This window comes from Micromys minutus, assembly GCF_963924665.1.
Source record: "Micromys minutus genome assembly, chromosome: 18".
Lineage (NCBI taxonomy): Eukaryota > Metazoa > Chordata > Mammalia > Rodentia > Muridae > Micromys > Micromys minutus.
The window spans coordinates 46,904,697-46,927,262 of NC_137953.1; the positions used below are offsets into that span (position 1 = coordinate 46,904,697).

At 38.4% G+C, this 22,566-nt stretch overlaps 1 protein-coding gene across 1 annotated transcript in view; it reads right to left on the bottom strand.

Moving 5' to 3' along the window:
- Positions 1-22,566, bottom strand: part of EXOC4 (exocyst complex component 4) — a 715,182-nt gene that overhangs the window by 386,859 nt on the left and 305,757 nt on the right. The window contains exon 10 of the mRNA XM_080931809.1: positions 3,420-3,516. Within this exon, the coding sequence (XP_080787935.1) occupies positions 3,420-3,516 (97 nt within the window). The remainder of the gene's footprint in view (positions 1-3,419; positions 3,517-22,566) is intronic.

Genomic DNA, 22,566 nt, shown 5'->3' on the forward strand with positions numbered 1-22,566 from the left:
ATCATTTTCTGGGAGGGAAGGACAAATGACTTCTAGAAATCTCAACTCTGCTGTGTTCTCAGGAGGGCAGCTCAGTTTCCAAAAGAGACCCTGTAGGCACTAAGAAGTGTGCTGCCAGTGCTGCCAGGTAAGGGAAAGTTACCGCGGTGCTGTCTTCACGAGTGCAGTGTACAAGCCACATGCAAAGTCTGAGGAACACAGAGTGATGTTAGACAGAGTGAGGTTGGTAGCAGAGCTCAGTAAGAAGTCACAAGGAAGCTTAGCACGAATATTAGTTGTCACTAAGTAATTCATGATAAGTGTCACTGTGAGGAAAGTTACTTCTGAACCTCATAATCATGATTTAAGATATAAACAAGAAACACTGTCATAATCACTTAGAAAAAGTTTGGGATGAGTCAGGAATACAATTATTTGGTCAAAGTAGAAATCCTTTCCAGAATGCAGGAGGAAGGCGATGACTAATGAACTGTCAAACTGGTTCATGAGAGACCCTGCCTATTTATCTTTCCTGACAGGTATAAAAGATTCCACTGATTCATGTCCTCCTCAATACCTGCTGCATCCAAACCTGGTAACTTCGGCCTCCTGGCAAGTTCCCAGCAAGCACCTCACAGAGAACGTGGCCTCATCGTGTTCCTTACGCCTTACACCAATGAAGAACCCAGTAAATACATGGTGATAAAAAAGAAAGGAAAGGAGCCAATGCACCCTGTTAGAGTTTTCATTTTAAATTAAGTCTCCTATCCTCTGACATCATTCCAATCTTCTATTTTGTCGGTCTCTCCTTTCTGGAGTAAGAATAGTCTTATTAATGCTGGAATAGTCTATTAACAAAACTATTAGTAAAAAGTTAACTCATGCCAGAAATCAATGTGTGAAAATATACTATTTATATACAGATTAATACTCCTAATTACAAAAGTTAATTCATAAACTTAAAGAAGACATAATGGACACTTAGAAAAGAGTAAAAAATAATAACTAAAATTAAAAAGTACTGAAAGCCTTAGCCACTTGAAGTTTTATAAGCCTCTTATTAGATTTTAACTCACATTCAATAGTGTCTTTAAGGAGCAAGATTTAAAATTGTGCCAAGGGCTAACATAAAGCCTGAAACTGTCACATGATTATAAAGAATTAATTCACCTAAAGGCCACATAATAGTCTTGTTACTTACATTATACAAAGAAAAAAAATCATGATGAATTATATCATGCGATAAACCTTCAGTTCTTGACAACAATAACTTACAACTCTGAATTAAAATACAGATGGAATGGGTCAGAGAAGTAGGAGTCTGCCACAGTAAAACAACTCTCAAGCAAAGCATCAGGAGTGCTGGACTAAAAAGCTGTGAGTTAGACAATACATGAACCTTCCATTGGCCTCCCTCCATACTCAAATAAATGTATACATGGGGGCTTAATTCTCCCAAGTGAACACAAAATGGGGCAGGAAAAGTACAGCCTTAAAGTGAATTTTGAAGCAGCCAATAAAGATTCAGGTACATTACTCATTTCTTAACAATAAATGACAGTAAAAGTGCTAAACTAATTAACAAAGTCATGGTATATATAAAAATATTGTTAGAGGTTTTACATTATAATAAGTAACACATAATATATATCAAAAAACCATATATTTTCTTATTCTTCTTAGTCCCATGATTCTTAAGTGAATTTACTTGCAGCAAAAGTTTTAGAACGTTAATATATTATTCCGAGATACAACTTGTAAAGAATTCAAAGGTTTCTATTTCTTAACATAAAACATAGCAAATATATAATGATTATTGGCAGAGAAAAGAAATATTATATTATGTATCTAAATCCAAATTCCCTTTCATAAATTGTGGTAAAATATATAGTATTAAATTTCCTTTATTAACCATTTTAAGTATACAAAATAATGTTGGCTACTATATGAGCTAAATGAGTGTATCCTCAATTAATACAGCCATTATGGAAAACAGGGTAAAGATCCCATAGAATTAAGAACAACAGATCTAGCATATGATCCAGCAATTCCCATGCCATGATCGTACGCAAAGGTAAAGTGGAAACACTCAGAGTACCACTCAGATGATGACTGAATAAAAGAAATGTGACAGTTATACACAACAGAATACTAGTAAATCACAAGAAATGAAATTCTGTCATCTGTAACAACATGGATCAAACTGCAAGATCTCATTCTTGTGTAATCAGAAAGTTTATCTCAGACACGGAAAGAGTGCACTGAGGGTCCGCAGACAGTCAGGTGAGTAGGGAGGATGGATGAGTGTGCCATGCGCAGCCATGGGGAGAGAGGCAGGGAAAAGAAAGCACTGGCACACAACTGTGCAGCAGGAGGGCTGCAACAGTGCCTTTTTCAAAAAGGAGTATTTTGAATTTTTGACCTTTCCCCGCCAAAGATAAATATCTAAGGTATTTGCCGTGGGGGGAGGCAAGATTTTTATATGTAAGAGCCCGTCATGTTACCACCCTAGTATGCATACTGTTTGTTCTTATCTAAATGTAATGAACCACAGTATTAAATAGAGCATGTTAGCCTTCTAAACATTTATAAATAGTTTTAACACTGTCATACACAGATCTCTAGAAATTATGAATTGTAAGTAAAGTTTATGATCACTGAACAATTGTCCCTTTAACCTTAGCAGAAAAGTACCTGTTCTTAGGACTTAGAATTTTTCTGTGTGAAACAATGATGAACTTTTCTTCCAAAGAATCTAGTAAAATTGTAAAGTGAACATGCAAAAGATATTATTCTGCTCACCGTCAAATTATGTTCTAAGAAACAAAGTCATATATTTTACTCGTAATATCATTTAGGTTGATATAAATTAGATCTGTTCAGGGATTTGCTGATTCTCAAGGGATAGTAAAGGAGGCATTAGTGTAAATGAATAAGACACACCATGGGTCAGTAATTTGTCTTTCTTTTGAAGAACTACAGAGAAAATACCACAAGCGTGTGGGCCAGAAGTCACACTGCAATGCCTCATCTCTGTGATGGCGGTGCAGAGGCAGAGGGAGGCCACATGGACATGTGAGCCAGACTAGGGGCAACACAGACAGCAGGCCAGAGATTCCCAGTGGGTCCTGGCTTGCCTGCCACTGAAGCAGAATCAAGAAAGCAGGAGGAGCAAAGGACAAGATGGTCAGATCTAGAGAGGAAAGTAAAGAAAATCAAATCAAAGTGTCTGTGTGCTACTCCTCCTGAGAACAAGGAGCTGCAGGGCTGACATTATCTGGTCTATTGACTAACTTTCATTGTGAAACCTTACAAAATGAAACAAGTTTCCTTGTCCCAATGACTTGACTGAATGCTGGCTGAACTATTGGCACCCAGAACATCAGCATAAATAATGGGAATATTGATCACAGATAAGTACATCATAGGAGCTGACTTACCGCAGTAACGGGTGGAATATGACAGTAATATTTCTGGCTCCAGGTTTGCAGACAAATTTTGTTCCTCCACCTTCAATTAAGTTGTCATCAGGACCTCCTTCCGGGAAAAATAAAAACTGATATTTAGCTAATTAGAAGTTTTATGACTAAGCAAACCAAGTTTATCTGTATGAGTGTTACATATTCCCAAGGCTGCCTCTTAAATTACCCACTGTGTTTACAGTTACTGCAAAAGACATGATCCAGTCCTTCACTTCAACAATGTATGGTATAACTACCCAGCACTGACAACAGTGAAACTCTAAGAAGAATAAATGGCTCAAGGTTATAGCTTAGTTGAGGCTAAAACTTTTCTTTTACTCAGTGTCTTCTTTGGAGAGGAGCACACACAGAGAAGGAAGAAGTTACATTCAAAGAGTCCCAGATTATAAAATGTATATATATCCTATTTGTTAAATTGTTTCCAAGTCAAAGACCCACAAAAGACATACTATTATTTTATGTAATACTCGGAGATATAATCCTGGTTATTAAAACATACAAATTTGCAGCTGGAGACATGGTTCAGTGGCTACCCTTCCAGAGGTCCTGAGTTCAATTCCCAGCAACCACATGACAGTTCTCAACTATCTATAATGGGATCTGATGCTCTCTTCTGGCAAGAAGGTATACATACAGATAGAGCACACATATACATAAAATAAATGAAATAAATTTTTAAAAAATAATATTTTCATTTTTAAAGAGAAATCTTAATTGGCTTTATAAATAAATATTTTCAAAAATATCTCAAATATATTTGCTAAGAAAATATAAAAAAAACTAAATTTGGGGGAGAAAAAAAAAACATAAGATCGGTGTATGAAAGTGCTAGGTGCTCCTTCTAGAGGAATTGGAGAGAGCTAAAAACATTTTGCAACTCTAGTTATAGGGGATCTGATGCTCTCTTCTGGCATCCCAGACGCACAAGTAACCCACAGACATATACAGGTAACACACACACACACACACACACACACACACACACACTAAAAAGAAACTTATTAAGATAGTTTTAAAGCTATAAGATGTACACACACCAGCCCTCGGAATAACTGATTTGAAGCTAGTAGCAGTCACGTTTTCCATTAAGTGCTACCCTGAGTCACCTAGAATCTACTTGTCTTAAAGAAGTATACCACACTGCTAGCAGGATTTTATTTCAAGCTACTGACATGTATTTTACAAAGCACAAAATTGCTGTTTGTTGATGCTATCACAAGGCTTAAAGCAGATTTAGCAGTGCCAACCAGGACTTAACTACCTTCTCAAATGGCTCCTAATTGATAATTAGCAGAAGGAAGTAATCCCCAAGCTCACATGGCAATGTCATAACAACCACCATCATAAGGTGGAGTGGTACCTCAGTGGTTAGAGCACTGACCACCCTTCCAGAGGTCCTGAGTTCAATTCCCAGCAACCACATGGTGGCTCACAACCATCTGAATAGGGTCTGATGCCCTCTTCTGGTGTGTCTGAAGGTAGTTCCAGTAAACACATATACAAAAAATAAATAAATAATTCTTTAACAAAAAGTTACCATCACCATTTTGTCGCAGAGATTCAGTTGCAGAGTTTAGAATATAGAAAGCAAGATATTATTTCAGTAATTGGAAGCTATGTTTCTACAAGCACCATCGCTTGTGAGGTTTTGGTTTTGTTTGGTTGTTTTGTTTTTTGAAATGAAATTCAACTGCCACCATCCCTAGCTTCTCTCCATGGGGGGTTGGGGGATAAGGGCATACCTAGCCTGGGAAGCCCCAGTTTTCCATTTGAAAAGCCATGATGTCTACAGATAGTACATGTAGGTTGGTTTATGTTAATAAGGTTGTGGATGTAGGTTGAGGGTAGAATAATTACAGACCATGTGCAAGATTCTTGGCTCAATACTCAATACAGGGAGGGAGTAGCTAAGTTTATGTATAAAGGACCTGCCTTAGTGAGAAACAAAGAAAGGAAGGAAGGAAAGAAAGAAAGAAGGAAAGGAGGGAGGGAGGGAGGGAGGGAGGGAGGGAGGGAGGGAGGGAAGAAGGAAGGAAAAAAGGGAAGAAGAGAGATAAAGCAAGCAAGCGATGAATGGAGCAGTCTAACAGCTTCTACTAATGAGTAAACTAACCTGTCTCCCGTGTTCAGTTAGCAAACCCACTCACCTTTAAGCTAGGGTTTCTCCTTCAGTGTCATGATTTTTTTGTGTATAATTGGTACTCTACATTAACCTCATTTTTTTTTTCTTCATAAGCTTCAGAATTCTGGCACTGGCATGCGCGCTTGCACTCAAAGACACACACACACACACACACACACACACACACACACACACACACACACACACACAAGCACACACGTTATTCAGGGGATTTCTTCAAAATATCTAAGTGACCTCCACATATATATATTTGTATTTATCAGATACAAGCAAAGCTGATGTTGCTTTATTATCCATCTTGGTGGTCTCAGGCATCTAGGATGTCAATAAACCATGTGGGCTCCAGCAGTCTACATTCAGCAGTGTCAGCACTTCCTACAAGGCATCAGCATTGGACAGATACTGTTTGGATCAGTTGTTTCCCTAAACCATCAAAGCACAGTTCTGAATTCTAACAAAAATACAATGGAATGTTCAGCTCTTTCTTCAAATTCATGCCCTGTTCCTTCACATTCTCGAACTCTGCATCACAGCCCCGTATGAACCAGCTTAAATGAAAACACCAAGACTAGCACATGGACTAGGGTTTTAGCTCAGCTGCAGAAAATGTTCTCTGCATGAGTGAGGAGCTGGGTTCAATGAACACACAAGGCCAACGATAGGAGGTAAATAGAGAGAACTTGCAATATGCTCACAGAAACACCACTCCTTTAGCCAACCACTTCCTCTAAAGAGCATATTGAACAGTTACAAACAGAATAGAAACTAGGGATAGATTTTTCTTCTGGATCAACAATTTTCCTTCCAAGATCATACAAGCTAGTCAGAATGGAATAACCAAGGAGAAGTGTACCTGAGAAACAAGGTCAGTGCTCTCCTGCACTCTAGCAACAAATTAAACTAAACAACAACAACAACCAAAAAAAAAACTTTATATGAGATGGATACAAAAATAACACTCAATTTTGTTCAGCACGAGTATTAACTCAAATTGATATGAATTAAAGTAGGAAACATTTAATGATTTCTAAAAGTATCAAGTGCTATGATTTTAAGGACTCTGTATTTTTAGAACACCAGGCTGCAGCTCTCTAGTTCTTCACATACACTGCACACATGGTATGCATCCCCACCCCGTGTGCCTTGGCCATACTGGTCTCACTTCAGAGGCCTCATTTCTTTTACCAACCCTATAAGTACAATATCTAGCTTAAAACACACGAACTTGTCTCCCAAAGCCCACAGCTCTATTAAAAGTAACTTTATAAAAACAACCCATACAAAGTTTAAATCTGCCACTTTTATTATCACTACATGATTCCATTAATACATAACTTCTCTCTACCTAAAGAGGTTAGGCAATCACGCATATGTTGCACTGATGGAAAAAGAAATGAAAACCTACATGGACAAAGCAATATTAAATGAGAAAGCATATATACAAATCTTTTGTCAACTGTTGAAGGCCAGCAAGTGTAAGTAACTCTTTCTGTCCTTCTAAAGCCTTACAGGTAGCAGGAACACCTAGTAAATGTGCTCTTTTAGCAATGGATTACTAGGTGGAGCCATTAAACAAAACAATAGCCACAAAGAAGACTGGAGGCACTAGATGTCTCTGGGAGAGAGGAAGCTGTGGCAACAAAGGGAGGAAGGCAGGGCATGAAGCTCCAAACTTAGCTGCAGTCCCTGCTCAAAGCTCCTAGGAGCCTAGGAAAACAATAAGGGGCTCATGCAAATGTGCCAATCCAATTAAAAGTGAAAAGGAGTCTGTCTGTCTAATTTAAGCCTTAACCAAAATTCTAACTATAGAACCTGGGTGTTCTTTCAGTTCTATGCTTATGTGCACCACAACTGCATCTGGTAGGGTTTCCTCTTTATAAATCAATGTTTAATCTAGGTTATGAAGTGCTATGGAATAAATGTGCTCCTCCCAAAACCACGTGTTGGACTCTTAACCTCCAATGCACCAGTACTGAGATCTGAGATTTTTGCCATGAAGATGCATGCTCATTGAGTGGATTCAAGCAAACGACCAAGGACACAGATGACTATAGAAATCTGAGTCCCACCCTTTCTTTGTCTTCGTCTATTATGGCATGATATGCAAAGAAGTTACTGATAGGCCTCCAGATCTAAACACCAGTGAATTCCTTTTTATTGACAATTCAGTCTGTGACATTCTGTTGTAGTGGAACAAAATTGGCAAAGGTATTGAATTACCAATTAAAGAAAGAAGAAACTGCATCCCAAAGAACTATTTTTGAAAGTAAGCTATCAAAATGATAAGAAAGGCCCTGACCCAAGTTTACAAAGCCTGAGAGTCTCGACCATTAAAATGGAATAGAAATGGATGCTTGGCATTTCAGTATTCTGGGTGAGAAATAGAACTCACCTCTTCTCACAGGCCCGCCCATTCAGCCAAATAGCCTGGGAACTGCTGTCAAGACCATTAAGGAGCAAGCTGCTCAAATTCTGTGACATGAGCTGACCAGGCAGGGGCAGCTCTCACCTTCATTCATTATGCCTGCAGTCTAAGCTCAGGTGGGAAGCCTAGGGGATGGGCACCGGGGAAAGCGGAGAATGATGATGGATGGCTGGAATGAACAGGAAATTGACAGTAGGATTACAAGCAGGCTGTACAGCACAGGATGCTGGAAGAATGCCCCAGTCATACACGTCCTGCTTTTTCCAATGAGGAGAATGATGTGACAAGCTCTCTCAGATGACTGGCAACAAACCCCAAGGCCACTGAACAACTGTGCTTTGACAGCATTTTACCACTCATAGACTAGTCCATTCCTCTAGAACATGTTTGGAGGAAATTAGCTGCTAAATTTACCTGTTCCTTGACTCTTTCAAACTGAGATATGTTGTCAAGAATAATGAATATAGTCATCTTAGTAATACGAACAGAGAAAACCAATGCCACAGAAAATATGGAAATAAATGTTGGCCTTCAAAGTAATCATGGTAAGATAGGAACAATCAGTAAATTTTAATCAAATCCCAGTTACTTATTACTAGTGTAAGTATAATAAATTTATTAAAATAATCTGAGTCTAAGGTAGACCCTTTATAAAATAGGAATTATGGTCAAATCTTTCAAAGCTAATGAGAAACTGTATACAAGGGCATTCAGCAAAGTGCTTGATACCCAGGACATACAATCCCAATGAAGCCAGTCAATCTTCCCTTCTGAGACTCTCAAAATGGTAAACATGTGCTTCCATAGTACTTTGGCAACGGTAATGATCAATACCTTTAATGAGCCAGACAAATGAATTTGTAACAAATAAATTAGTAATAACTCGATAAAACATCCCCGTGAGTCAGTACCACTGCAGTGACAGATTGAGAAAATCCCTAGGAACATTCATAGTGTGACAAGATGAAATAAACTGTTCTTGACTCTTAATTTTGCAATTAAAATAATCAATATCAAACGTATAGATGCTAGTACTGTGAACAAATATTTTGTGCTGAGTTATTAAATTAAAATAGAACAGAATGTAGTAGTGACTTCCATTAAGTTACAGGAAAAGGTATGTCCCAAATGTGTCCTGGGTACCAAACTGTGTTTTAATATGACATAGAATTACAACGAAGATTGAGTGTTTTTCAGTGAATATCTGACTTTGGAAAAGATGTCCAGAATAGCAAATATGGACTGCTACTTTCATCAATAAAGAGCATGTTTAATTGAATCTAAGCATCAGCTGAGCGGGCTGAGTTTCCTGAACTGTAGTGTCACCTTGGCAGAGGGGCTGGTCTGACAGACTGAGTTCTTCAGCATGGGTCTATTCTTAAAGTATGTTGTGCCCTCATAGCTCACTCTGCTGATACCAACACCCTTTAGCTGCTAAAGGGACTTGAAAACAGCCCTGAGGTGTGGACCTAGATCAAAGACAAATAGCAGAATATCCTTACCCACTACTATTTCAGAAAAGCAAGCCAGGACTTGCAGCATTCTTTTGTTAAAGGGTGAGTTTCAAATAGATCTAAGAAGAAAAGCCAGGCCAAAACCAAACAAACAAAACAACAACCACCACCTCAAAGACAGTATCACATTGACACTCAAATTGAAGCTAAGAAGCATTTTAAACATATATAAATATTATCAACCAATTTAACAGTCATTTTATCTTCACAGGAACTCAAATGTTGAATAAGAAAAAGGTGTTGCATAAAAATTCCAAAATATAGAACACTGAGTCCAACTTTATGATGAGATGACAAAATTATGGATTTTTTTTTTCATAGAATCAAGACTAAACATATTTTGGTTCTTCGCCAATATCTAAAAAGTCTTACTGATTAAAGATACAAATGAACTCAAAAATCATATTTCTTTCTATAAGATGATCACACAAGCAGTACATTCCGTAGAAGCACACTTAATTATCCAACTGATGTTAGAAATACCTTTCCTCTCTAACAGAGTCCAAACACAAAAAACTAGACATGCTTTCTCATCTCTTCAGACTGCCAACAGATGAGCACTTCAGCCACCCAAGTGCCTGTCAAGGGCATGAAGACAGAGACAACATGTGCCTTTGCCTTTTAAAGAGATGACTTTTTTTTTTCTATTTCTCTTTTAAAAATTAAGAAACCCAAGATATGCTTCACATGCTCTAATCAGGGACTTCCTGCACGAAAACTCTGCAGAATGTCTTCTCTAACTTCCATCACCTCATGGATCTATCACCACTATCTTGTTCAACATCTGCATCCCCATGAAGAGAAATGGTGTTAATGTTTGTAGGGTTTCTATATGTTTAAAATACTTAAGAAGTGTCAGATATAGTCTGAAGTGTCAACGTTGCTGGTAAGAGGAGTTGCCCTGGCATGCAAGTTACAGGGAGCATCTCCTTCACCACCACTCTCCTCCCTTCTGACCACCTCTCTATAATGCTCAAGGGTAACTTAAGAATCAGGAGTTGAATTGTGGGCTAATACTCATGAAATACTCCCCAAACCCAATGTCGCCCACTGTCCTAATCAGCCCTAACAGTGTGGACACTCGACCGCTCTAAGCCAATTACCACCGCAGTCAACAGAATGAAATGTGGGTGGCCCCCATCACTCCAGAAGCCACTCTTGCCTCTCACAGGTCAGCAGTCATTGCCACAGACATCATAAAACTTCCTGTGTAACACAGTCACAACAGGTGCTGAGGAATGAAATCACTGTTACAAAGGAAAACACGCATTTTGTATGTGTATTATTCTTCCTTTATAATCAAATACCCAAAACAAACAAACAAAAAGTTTGTGTTGAAATTTTTGTCACAGAGAACAAGAGTGGAGTGAAAAACAAAAGGTTACAAGTTTATAAAAACAGAGGAAATTCGTGTTCAATTTACCTTCTGAATGAAAGGATTAAGGTAAGCAGTGATGAATGGAACTAACTTCAAGGCAAACAGAAAAAGTGAGACTCTCTTAGCAGCTCTTTTCTGCTTCCATGAACCCAGAGGAGTGGGAATGTGTGGAATCCGGAGCATCAGTAGACAATTCTCCAACATGGGAGAGTCAGTTCTGGGTGAAGAACCGTTCTTATAGGACAAAGGGAGAAAATGGAAACATAATGGAAAGTTCTAGTGAGAGAGAAATTTAGGCAATGCATCAGAGATGAAGAAAGCCTGGAGGGGAGGGCGTTTGCCTAAAGGAAATAGCAGAAGCTACTGCTGTGGAGTTTCTATGACATATGTATGTTGGAACACGTTGCAGTATGCTGAAGAGAATCTAAAATGGCAGATAGAGGGAAGGTGCTTGAAATAATACTCTTTCCACTGTGCCTGAGGACAGAGCTATAGGGACCCCTCTTCTGAGCTATAAATAGAGAAACTATGCATACTTGTTAGCAAGTACCTAGGACATTTTACAGGACACTTGAGGATGAGGGTAAGATAAAAAAAAGAAGAAAATTCCAAGGACCTCCTCGCTGGGATAAGAAAAGGGAAATCATTTGGTTCCTCATGAACATAAAACTTGGAGAAGAGCATTATAAACCTCAATTAGGGGGCCATGGCTACATAAATTCCTGTAAGCTGGAAAATGCCACTTGTCTGAAATAATCAAGGAACGCTATACAATGTTAATGACATATCTCATTTGTTGACAACATCTGTGAGTACCATTGAACAATGCTTTTGGGAACTATTGCAAGTGAGACATTCTCTCCCTGAATTCAGACAGAGTACATAAAATAATGCCTACAGAGAAAGAGAACTGTCCCGTTCTACAGTTCTAAAACTGAACATGTGTCAGGTGTGCTGGCTCCTGCCTTTCATCCCAGCTTGGCAGGCAGAGGCAGGATGATCTCTGGAAATTCAAGGTTAGCCTGGTTTGCAATAAATCACAGGACAGCCAGCAAGAAACTAGAAGGGAATATCTTCTAAGCAACAAATAAACGTTATAATAACTTAGTTAGTTAAGAGAGTGGGAGAAAAAGGAATCAATGCAAAGTCACTATGAAGCTTTAAAATAAAGTGAATTGGAAGAAATGTTACTAAGACAGATCATCCCTCAAAGATGGTCCTTATTTTAAGGACTGCCATTGCTTACAAATAAAAAGAAGAAATGTATGCCTTGAAGAAAGGGAAGAGGGAGGAGGGTGAAAAGAAAGAGAAAATACTTTATCTTTCTAACAATCAATTGAGAATTTGGAAAGTATATCATGGAAAGAAAAATGAGTTGACATATTTTAAGGTTAATAACCCTATGTCTTAATGTAACAGAAAACGTGATAATGAGAGACTGGAGGAACAGACATAAATAGTATGGACTACTCTTACAGAGAACATGATTTCCATTTCCAGCTTACAACTCTAACTCCAGCTAAGGAAATCCAATCCCCTCTTCTGGTCCCACAGGCAACTGGAGTCACAGCATCTACATGCCTATCTACCTACCTGCCTAGCCTGCTTCTGGTTTTATTTTGTTTTGTTTTGTTTTTTGATATTTGGCTTCTTTGTGTAGCTTTGGGTTTCTTAAAACTAACTTGGCAGGCCAGGACGGCCTCAGATGCCCAGAGATCTACCTACCTCTGCCTCCCAAGTGTTAGGATTGAGACCATGTGCCACCACTGCCGGGCTTCACATACTCATAATTTAAAAAGTGTAAAACGTTTTTAAAAAATATGGTCAGCCATAGCTCTTCCAGAAACAAAGTCATTAGGATGCAGCTGTGGCAGTACTGGAGGATTTCAAATAGAAAAGGAAATGGCACATTGTACAAAAGGGTAAGCCACTTACCAAATGACTGCTAGTCACTCTGTGTGTGTTTTTAAATGTTGGATCAATAAGGCATGAGAGAACTTCAATTGACCATCTTTGAGGAACACCTCTGTCTTAGTGTCATTATCCTCCAACTCACTTTATTTTAAGCACATAGGAGATTGCATTGATCCATTTTCCTCCCATTCTTTTATCTAGTTCTAATGATCTTGAATATATTACCTACATTGCAGTGCCCAATTGGGCACCACCAGGTCAGAGGTCTCATGCCTGAAGCTAAATAACTCTGTTACATATCAAATGTTGGACTTCATTTACATAGTGTATCTTAATGGTGTAGCACATATTAGCACTCCATTGTTACTTATGACTGGATAGTAGTCCACTGTACATGCATGGCATATTTAATTTATTCCAATATTCATCAACGGATCGCCAGGGATATCCACTTTGCACCTATTATAAACAATGAAGATATGAACATCCATATACATATATCTGTGAGAAAAATGTTTTTAATTATTTTAACCAAAGGAGATATTTAATCTTTAAAAAAAAATGTTCCAGACTGTTTCCCACAAAACTGGTACTTCAATATTATAATTTAGTGTTCTTTGTTTGGTTGGAGCTTTTGGTTTGTTCTGTTTTGTTTTCTTTTTTCAAATACCTGGTTGATTAACAGAAAAAAACTAGACATATGGGGATAAGACATGAGAATAGTTGGTTAGAAAGCAAAAGAAATATCAGTAATTTATTTTCCTGTAGACTCCCTTCCCATCACAGCCAGCTCCCCAACCTCACTGACCCTCTCACCATGGCTACTGTCCCTATTAGAAGTAGATAAAGATATGTTGGTGGTTGCTGCATTTATTCCACAGTGGGAAAACAGTTTCGCTGACTTGGAAGTCTTATTTTATATATACACACCACACACACACACACACACACACACACACACACACACACACACACACACACACAAACACACACACGTGTGGTATGTGTGTGTTCATATAAATCTGTGTATAGATATTTCCCATGTGTCAAAAGATAGATATTACAAAGTAGTTTTGATGATGCTGAGCCCAGCAGGATTTTTGAATTGCCAATTGGGAGAAACTCTATGCTATCTATACTTGTTTTAATTAAGCATAAACATGTTTTGTCTTCTATGCTGAAGAGGGTCTCTCTCACTGATTGAATTTTGGAAGGTGGAATACTTTACTGAGTGCTCAGGAAGTCTTATTAAACTTAAACAAGATGCAAAGGACAGCTGAGTGCAATGAGGGGACAACTGGACAAGCCAAGCTCACTGCCAATCTCCATGCATGCGTGGCCAAATAAAGAGCACTAATAATGGCTGCAGACTATACTGGATTTTTATGACACGAAGAACAAACAAGCTGAAAACAAAGCATGACCATCGGTATTGACCTGGGAAGTAATCTACACAGCAGTTCACTGGGAATGAGAACTCCATGAATTCCAGTTCAGATGGAAGATTTGGTGCTAAATAATGCTTTCATTGGCTTAATGCTTTAAAATCTTCTTCCTTCCTAAGTTGGAAGAAAATTAATTTGAAGAAATCAACATGACAGGTATGAAGAATAATGATCCTGATGAGTAAGAGAAAAGGGGTAGATAGTGAGCTCTTTAAACACAAATGTATGCACAATACAGCTGCATAACAACACTGTTAAGCTCCCTGACAAAGATAATCAGAACTGGCAGGCACAGGGCAAGAGCAGTGCACAGCTCACTGGAAGCATCTGCATCAGAGACTGACAGGTGGTTTTAAATAACAGTACCAACAACCCACACTTACTAAGCTTAATTAGCAAGTCAACTTTACAGTCACTGTAGACAGCAACTTTTGTGAATTTCCTGGAATTAAGATCAGTCTTGAACCTAGGGAGACAACTCAGTTGGTAAAACTGTTTGCTGTGTGAGGATGAGGACTCGGAATGCACAGGGAAAAACAGAAGCCAAGGTTAGCTTCTGGCATTCACATACATATGCATGTACACTCACGTGTTCACCCATACACAGAGAATATGAAAAGGCACACACGCATACAAACATGCAAAAACAGAGAAAAAAATAAAAATAAAATAAAATGAGACTTCCAAGTCAGCTAAAATCTTTTTTACAACTTGAAGCAAAGAGTAAATTCAGCACACGGCAACACACACACCTTTCTGTGTATAATTTTAATGGTGACAACAGCCGTAGAGGGAGGGTCAAAGTTTGTGTATTTGAAGGTTTGGGTCCTGTGCTTCAATAGATACACAAAGTTTAAGCTCTACCATCCACCGAAGAAATTTTCCAATTTTTATATGCAAAATTTATCTAAAACATTGACATATTTATTCTGAATTTTTCCCATGTGACCAGTCATATTTATTATAAAGCTCATGGCTTAAGTTTTAAAGTTCCAGGAGTCTGCTCGCCTACTCAACAAAAAATAGTAATATGGGAAAAACTGTAGTTTGACAACGAAGCCATTCATGAAAAAATTGAACATTAAACATTTTAATATATATATATATATATATATATATATATATATATATATATATATGTATGTATATATATATAAATAATTGGATTGCTTAGATAAACCTAACTATGCAAATAAACACTTTTAACTATACTCACAGAGAAGCATGCTATTGTAAGACAATTAAAAAAAGAAAATGAAAAAAGAAAACCAAAGGAAATATAAAAGAGGCAAGAGGGTGAGACATCTCCCATGCCCCACCCCTGACAGGGAGTAGTAGACTGAGTTGAAATCATATCACAAAAAGAAGAAACCTGATCTTTGGAGGCTTTAAGTTTTGCTTGTCTTTCAACTAAGTTGAATCTGGTTAGTTTTCCCCAGTGTGAAAGCCAAGCTGTGAGATCTAGAGGTTCATATATACCACAGAATTTTACACGTACCAATTCTTCAAGCCCTGGTCAGAAAACTTTTACCAAACACATTCAGGCATGTCAGCTTCTTGACAAAAGAGAAAAGGCAACTTAAAATCTGTTTTACATTTAACTTATATTTGGAAAATTTCAGAAGTCAATCAGAGGACACAAGCAGGCATGCACTAGGAAGGGGACACCTAGGGTTATAAACATTCTAGAGAACTTTTTCCTCTTCATTTACCTCCGTGGTACTTTTCTCATTATCTCAGGAGAGGTATAGAAACTGTGGAAGGGCCTGGAAACTAGAAATAATCCACACTGTTCACAATGACACTGCCAAGGTGAGGAGGGACATCCTGGGCATTTTTCTTGGTCTCTTGAGCTTTGCAAGTTTAATGGGATTGACCAACACCTTTCTGTTTCCCACTGTCCTCCAAGGGATGTTTCCTAATGCTGAGACAATAGCAATATGCCCAACATGACCTTCTCAAGCTTCTCTCTGAGTTGCTCTGTTGTTTCCACTAAACCTTTCCTTTTTGCTGATAAACTACATATAATGTATTTTTAAAGTTTTATCCTGAGTTGTTTTTTCTGCCCTAGCAACAAGTTAATAGTAGAAGTCTGAATAAGAATGGCCCCCATAGAAACATGTATTTGAGAAAGTTGGTCAGGAGGAAGTTACAATCCTAAAAAGGATTAGAAGGTGTGGCCCTGTTAGAGGAAATGTGTCAATGATTGGGGGAGGGGGTGCCCTTTGAGGTTTATTTTCCCCCCTTTTTAATTGCATATATTTCATTACATTTCAAATGTTATCCCCTTTCCCAGTTTTCCCTCAATAAACACTCTATCCCATCCCCCCTTCCCCTGCTTCTATGAGGGGGCTACCCAACCACCTACCACCTCCCAGCACTAACACTCCTCTACACTGGGGCATAGAGCTTTGGCAGGACCAAGGGCTTCTCCACCCACTGATGCCCAACAAGGCCATTCTCTGCTACATGTGCAGCTGCAGCCTTGTGTCTGTTCATATGTACTTTTTAGATAGAAGTTTAGCCTGGGGAGCTCGAGTTGGTTAGTACTGTGGTTCTTATGGGATTACAAACCTCATCACTTCCTTCAATCCTATCCCTAAGTCCTCTATTGGAGACCCCTTTATCAGTTCTATGGTTAGATATGAGAATCTGCCTCTGTATTTGCATGATCTGGTAGAGCCTCTCAGGAGACAGCTATATCAGGCTCTTGTCAGAATGCAATCTTGGCATCAGCAATAGTCTGGGTTTGGTGGCTGTATATGCACTGGATTTTCAGTGGGGCTGTCTCTGGATGACCATTGGTTCAGTCTCTGCTTCAAACTTTACTTCCATATTTCTTTCTGTGAATATCTTTGTTACTCTTCTAAGAAGGACTGAAGTGTCTACACTGTTGTCTTTCTTTTTGAGCTGCATGTGGTCTGGGAACTTTATCTTGGGTAATCCCAAATTTTGGGCTAATAGCCACTTACCAGTGAGTGAATACCATGAGTGTTCTTTTGTGACTGAGTTATCTCACTCAGGATGATATTTTCTAGTTCCATCCATTTGCTTAAGAATTTCATGAAGTCATTGTTTATAATAGCTGAGTAGTACTCCATTGGGTAACTGTACCACATTTTCTGTATTCATTCTTCTGTTGAAGGACATCTGGGTTCTCTCCAGCTTCTGGCTATCATAAATAAGGCTGCTATGTAAGGCTGGATTTGTGGAAAGACAGTCTGTAATTTGGTTTTGTCGTGGAATATCTTGGTTTGTTCACCTATGGTAATTTAGAGTTTTGCTGACATAGTAATTTGTGCTGGCATTTGTGTTCTCTTAGGATCTGTAGGACATCTGTCCAGGACCTTCTAGTTTTCGCAGTCTCTGTTGAGAAGTCTGGTCTGATTCTAATAGGTCTGCCTTTATATATTACTTGACTTTTTTCCCTTACTGTTTTTAATATTCTTTGTTTTGTGTATTTGGTGTTTTGACTATTATATGATGTGAGAAATTTCTTTTCTGGTACAATCTATTTGGAGTTTTGTAGGCCTCTTGTATGTTTATGGGCATCTCTTTTTTTAGGTTCGGGAAGTTTTCTCCTTTAATTTTGTTAAAGATATTTACTGCCTTTTCATTTGGGAATCTTCACTTTCTTCTATGCCTATTTATCCTCAGGTTTAATCTTCTCATTGTGTCCTGGATTTCCTGGATGTTTTGGGTTAGGGGCTTTTTGCATTTTGCATTTTCTTCAACTGTTGTGTCCATGTTTTCTATGGTTTCTTTTGCCCCTAAGTTCTCTCTTTCATCTCTTGTATTCTGTTGGTGATGCATCTGTGACTCCTGACCTCTTTCTTGGGTGGTCTATCTCCAGGGTTGTCTTCCTTTTTGATTTCATTATTGCTTCTATTTCCATTTGTACATCCTGGGTGGTTTTGGTCAGTTCCTTCACCTGTTTCCTTGTGTTTTACTGTAACTCTCTAAGGGAGTTTTGTGTTTTTGTGTTTCCTCTTTGAGGGCTGTGTTGTCCTGTATTTCTTTAAGGGAGTTAATTGTGACATTCTTAAAGTCCTCTAACATATCATGAGCTGTGATTTTAAGCCTGAATCTTGCTTTTCCTGTGTGTTCGGGTATCCTGGACTTGCTGTGGAGGGAGAAACGAGTTCTGATAATAACATTAATCAAGGCACTAGTCATACTGCTGGAAAGAGAGGTTGCCACAGAATCTGGCTTCACACAAGAGTCTACAAATAACTGTACCTCAGAGTGAAATCACTTCAGTGGAAGTATCTTCAAAGTCTACTCAAATGTTCCTACAGCTGTGTGTGTTGTGACCAATTCTCAAAGTGAAGCCATGGTAACTATTCTAAGCAATCCAAGTAAAGTAACAAATTAATAGATCAGAATAGAGCATTGTCTAAACATAACCGGTTATTAGGACAGGATGAAGAAAAGTGAGCACATAATAAAACATGAGCTAACAGGCTATAAAATGAGCACTCAACGGAATAAAGCTTCCTTTTAACTTTAATAACAAATAGCTCTGTGACAATAAGCGATCTTTTTAATGAGTTTGAATCATCAATCTCTCTATGATAAAATAAGGGGAATGAACCGTGGTACGATCTTTAAAACACTTCTAGCAGAATTTTGATTTCCAAAATTATAAAATTTCCATTGCACCTCGGTGAATTAACTGATTCTTCCCCAAACTGCATAAAACAGTAAAGTACCCTTGTTGTCCCCCAAAAATGTATTTCAATTATCATAATCAGTGAAGCATCATATGTGATAATAAATTTACAGTTTATATGAGAACAATATGTAAATGTATACTTTAGGATATTTGGGGTGCTTACAGGAAAAATGGTCATTACCATTTAGAGCTGATACTTTTATGAGATCCATTTATAATTATTAATTATGAATATACTTTATTTCTTTTATAGGAAGTACCTTAAGTTCCTCCCACAGTTAATACAAGAATTCACCAACACAGTAAAACAAAATAGGCAAAAATACTGAGTGGTCAGTGTATATTCATTCAAACATATCTCTCAGTTATTTGCTCTAAAATAAACTTCTAAGTATTGAAAAATCACTATAGTCAACGGTTTCTGATGAAATATGATTAATAAAAAATAAAATTTCATTGCATTTATAATCAATAACAGTATCTTTATGCCTAGGAATGTGCCTGTAGAAAATCCATCATCAGACAAAGACATTTAAAGAGTTCAGTAAGCTCATGCCATGACTAGGGTAGAGAGAAAGGTATGTGAGAAGTTACGAAGCGATAACAAGGCATGACAAAGAAATGAGAGGCTGACAGGCAGGACCAGCCACAGAAGAGGGACAAGAGTCAGAGGAGGGTAGACAGATGCAGCTGTTTCATAGAGAAAATGATATTGCTCCTGCATACTGCAGCCATTCTATAGTATAAGAGATACGATTGGATAAACAGTATAATATGGAATTTTAAATATTGGCATTCAGGAAATACTCCATTTTTCTGATCAAATATCATGACACAATCATAGAACAAAGGAGCTACTTATCAACATCTTCTAAATACATCATTTAAATTGCAAACCCTGCCTGGGAAAGTACTTTTCCTTTCTAGTTCTTTAAAGATTGTTTATTCTGCTTCTGAAATGCTGTTTTCAAAAGTCTGGAATCCAGAAATACCTTTTATTAAAACAGAAAGCACAAAAGAACTACCTCTCAATTTAGCTTGGGAGGAAGCAGAGGCATGTAGAGGTTACCCACAAAAGGGCTCTGAAGAACCACACAAAGGAACTTCAGCCCAGAAGTTAATGGGCCATGGAATACAGCTTCCTTGCAAACATTTTCAGCTCAACAATCATGTACATCCCCAGAAACAGAGCCAAGGAAAGGCTGAAAGTAAACACTAGAATGAGATTATATTCCAAACATCTGTCATGAAGTACCAACCATGTACCCTACCACAGGGGCCTGGGGATGGTAAAAGTGTCCAATTTTGGTTGCTTCTGTCTCAAACCTTGACTTTATGTTCTGTTCTCCTTCACACATTATCTCATCAGATCCAGGTATCTCACCACCCTCACACAGCTGCATCATCACTGCTCCCATTTCATACAGTGCTGACACCAGTGCCAGACTGATGATGTTTCAACACAAATCTCCCCAATCAATCTCTTCTCCATGATGTTCTGAAGCATCCCTTTCTTATTTGTAATAAAAGGCAACTCTCTTTCAATGATCTGTAAAAAAAAGTCCACCCCTGGCCTTGCAGATTTCTGAATTCATTTCCCATTCTTTCCCTGTCTTGGTCTGTTCCCATCATGATGGCGCATAGCATGGACCATCTGTCTCAGAACCCCTGCCAAGTACCTTCCCTTTATCTACTGTCCCTTGGAACTAGCAAACTCTCTGACCTACTCCACATCTTCACTCAATTATTTCCTCCTTAAGTACTTTCTGGACGTATAGGACAAGAGAATGCAATACTGGTAACCTCAGGTGAACATATTTCCATGTATCAACAACTAAAGTTCCTAGAACTAAGCTCCAGAAACACAGCCACCATGATGTAGGTCAGTGGAAAGGATGCCATGGGAAACCACTCTACCAAAGTGGAATTTATACCATCTCAGAACTCAAGGGCAAACAAACACTGAAACTACACAACTATAGACGTCACTGACTGTTTTCCTCCCATGATACTTAGTTTTCTCTTGTGTCATGAAATTTTTTTTATGAAAATGAAATATTTTTAAGAGAAAGGGAGAAAGGCAAACATTTAGTATTTAACAGTTATTAGAAAGCCTACTATATACCAGGCACCGTGGCAAGCAGGAGGAAATACAAAGATCACGAAGCTAAGACCTGTACTAGTCGTACATTAGAGATGATTGATTTCTAGGCTAGAAGAGAAGCTTTCCCCCACGCCCTAGGAGTGGTATCTGCAGCACTTACAGATGGAAGGAGGTGGCTGCCAGTGTGCAAAATGACATGGAGAAAGAGCATGGAGATCACTCAACATGGTGTAAAGGAAGAGGGAAAGGAGTAGGAAGAAAGCCAGGTCACAGAGAACCTGCAGGTCATTCAAAGAGAAACTTCTTTTTCATCCAAAGCAACAGGAACTGATATGACCGCCTGGAAGTAAACTGCCACATCTGCAACGCATGGAGTAACCTTGCTCAAGGGTAACTCACACACACTGAGGAATGTTCCAAAGTGCCTTTCTGTGGGCTCTGAAGCAAAGCCCCTAAATAAGCACACAAACCAGCACGTAGGGTCTGCAGCTCTGGACCATCCATCAAGCAGAGTGAGGTAGGCAACCTTCTCACCTGAGAGCCATGCCCACTGCTATACTCACTGCTAATCCCCATCACCATAAAGCTACTGCTACGCCATCTGGCCCTTCCAACACTCTCAAAAGTCTTGCTCCAGATACACAACAACTTGTCGACAGTATTTAAAACGTCTCTCAGTTGTATACTGTTTTTATCCTATGAATAAAACCTTTTCACATTAGTCTCAATCTGCATATCCCTCACTCAAGAAGAAGCCATTCTAACAGCTTTATCATTTGTATAATATTTTAAAAATAATAACCTTGCTAAGGTAACATCCATTCCTTGGTGCTGTAACACCCTCTCATCCTTTGTTATCATCTATTAAACTTGTTTCCTGTTTATTAATTTTTCCCACAAGATTATAATATCTAGACCACGATGCAACTTAAATTAGCATTTATGGTCTTAGATGGTCTTCTAAAGTCTGGACAGTCTCTTGCCCAACAGCCTTCTTTATTTCCCTTCCGCCACTGAGGCAGCATCCCTGCAGTGATGGTGCCAAGGTCAGCACCTCCGCAGCTGATGACTCAGGCTGGTGGTACCCTTGCAAATAGGTCAACAAGCAGTAAAAACAAGTAGGAAAGACTCAAGTCTTAGTCCACACACCTGATATCACATCTAGCCTTTTGATTGAGGATAAAAAACAAAAACAAAAAAACGGGCATTTTAAAGAAAACCAGCATTAGTAAACTACACATATTTTACATCCCCATTTCTACATAAACAGACTTTCTCTATAGGCACTTGATCATGAACACTTCAGACAGGGCTTCCCAACCAAAGCTAATGTTGAAGATGCTTATAACATGTGAAAATATAGTATGGAAAGAAAAATTCAGCCTCCAAATATCCAAGAGAAAAGAATTGATACATTAAAGTGTCAGAAATACAATTTCACTAAACAATGCATGCCTATAGGAACAAGACACATTCAAAAATCAGGTTTCCTCTATCAAAACCCACT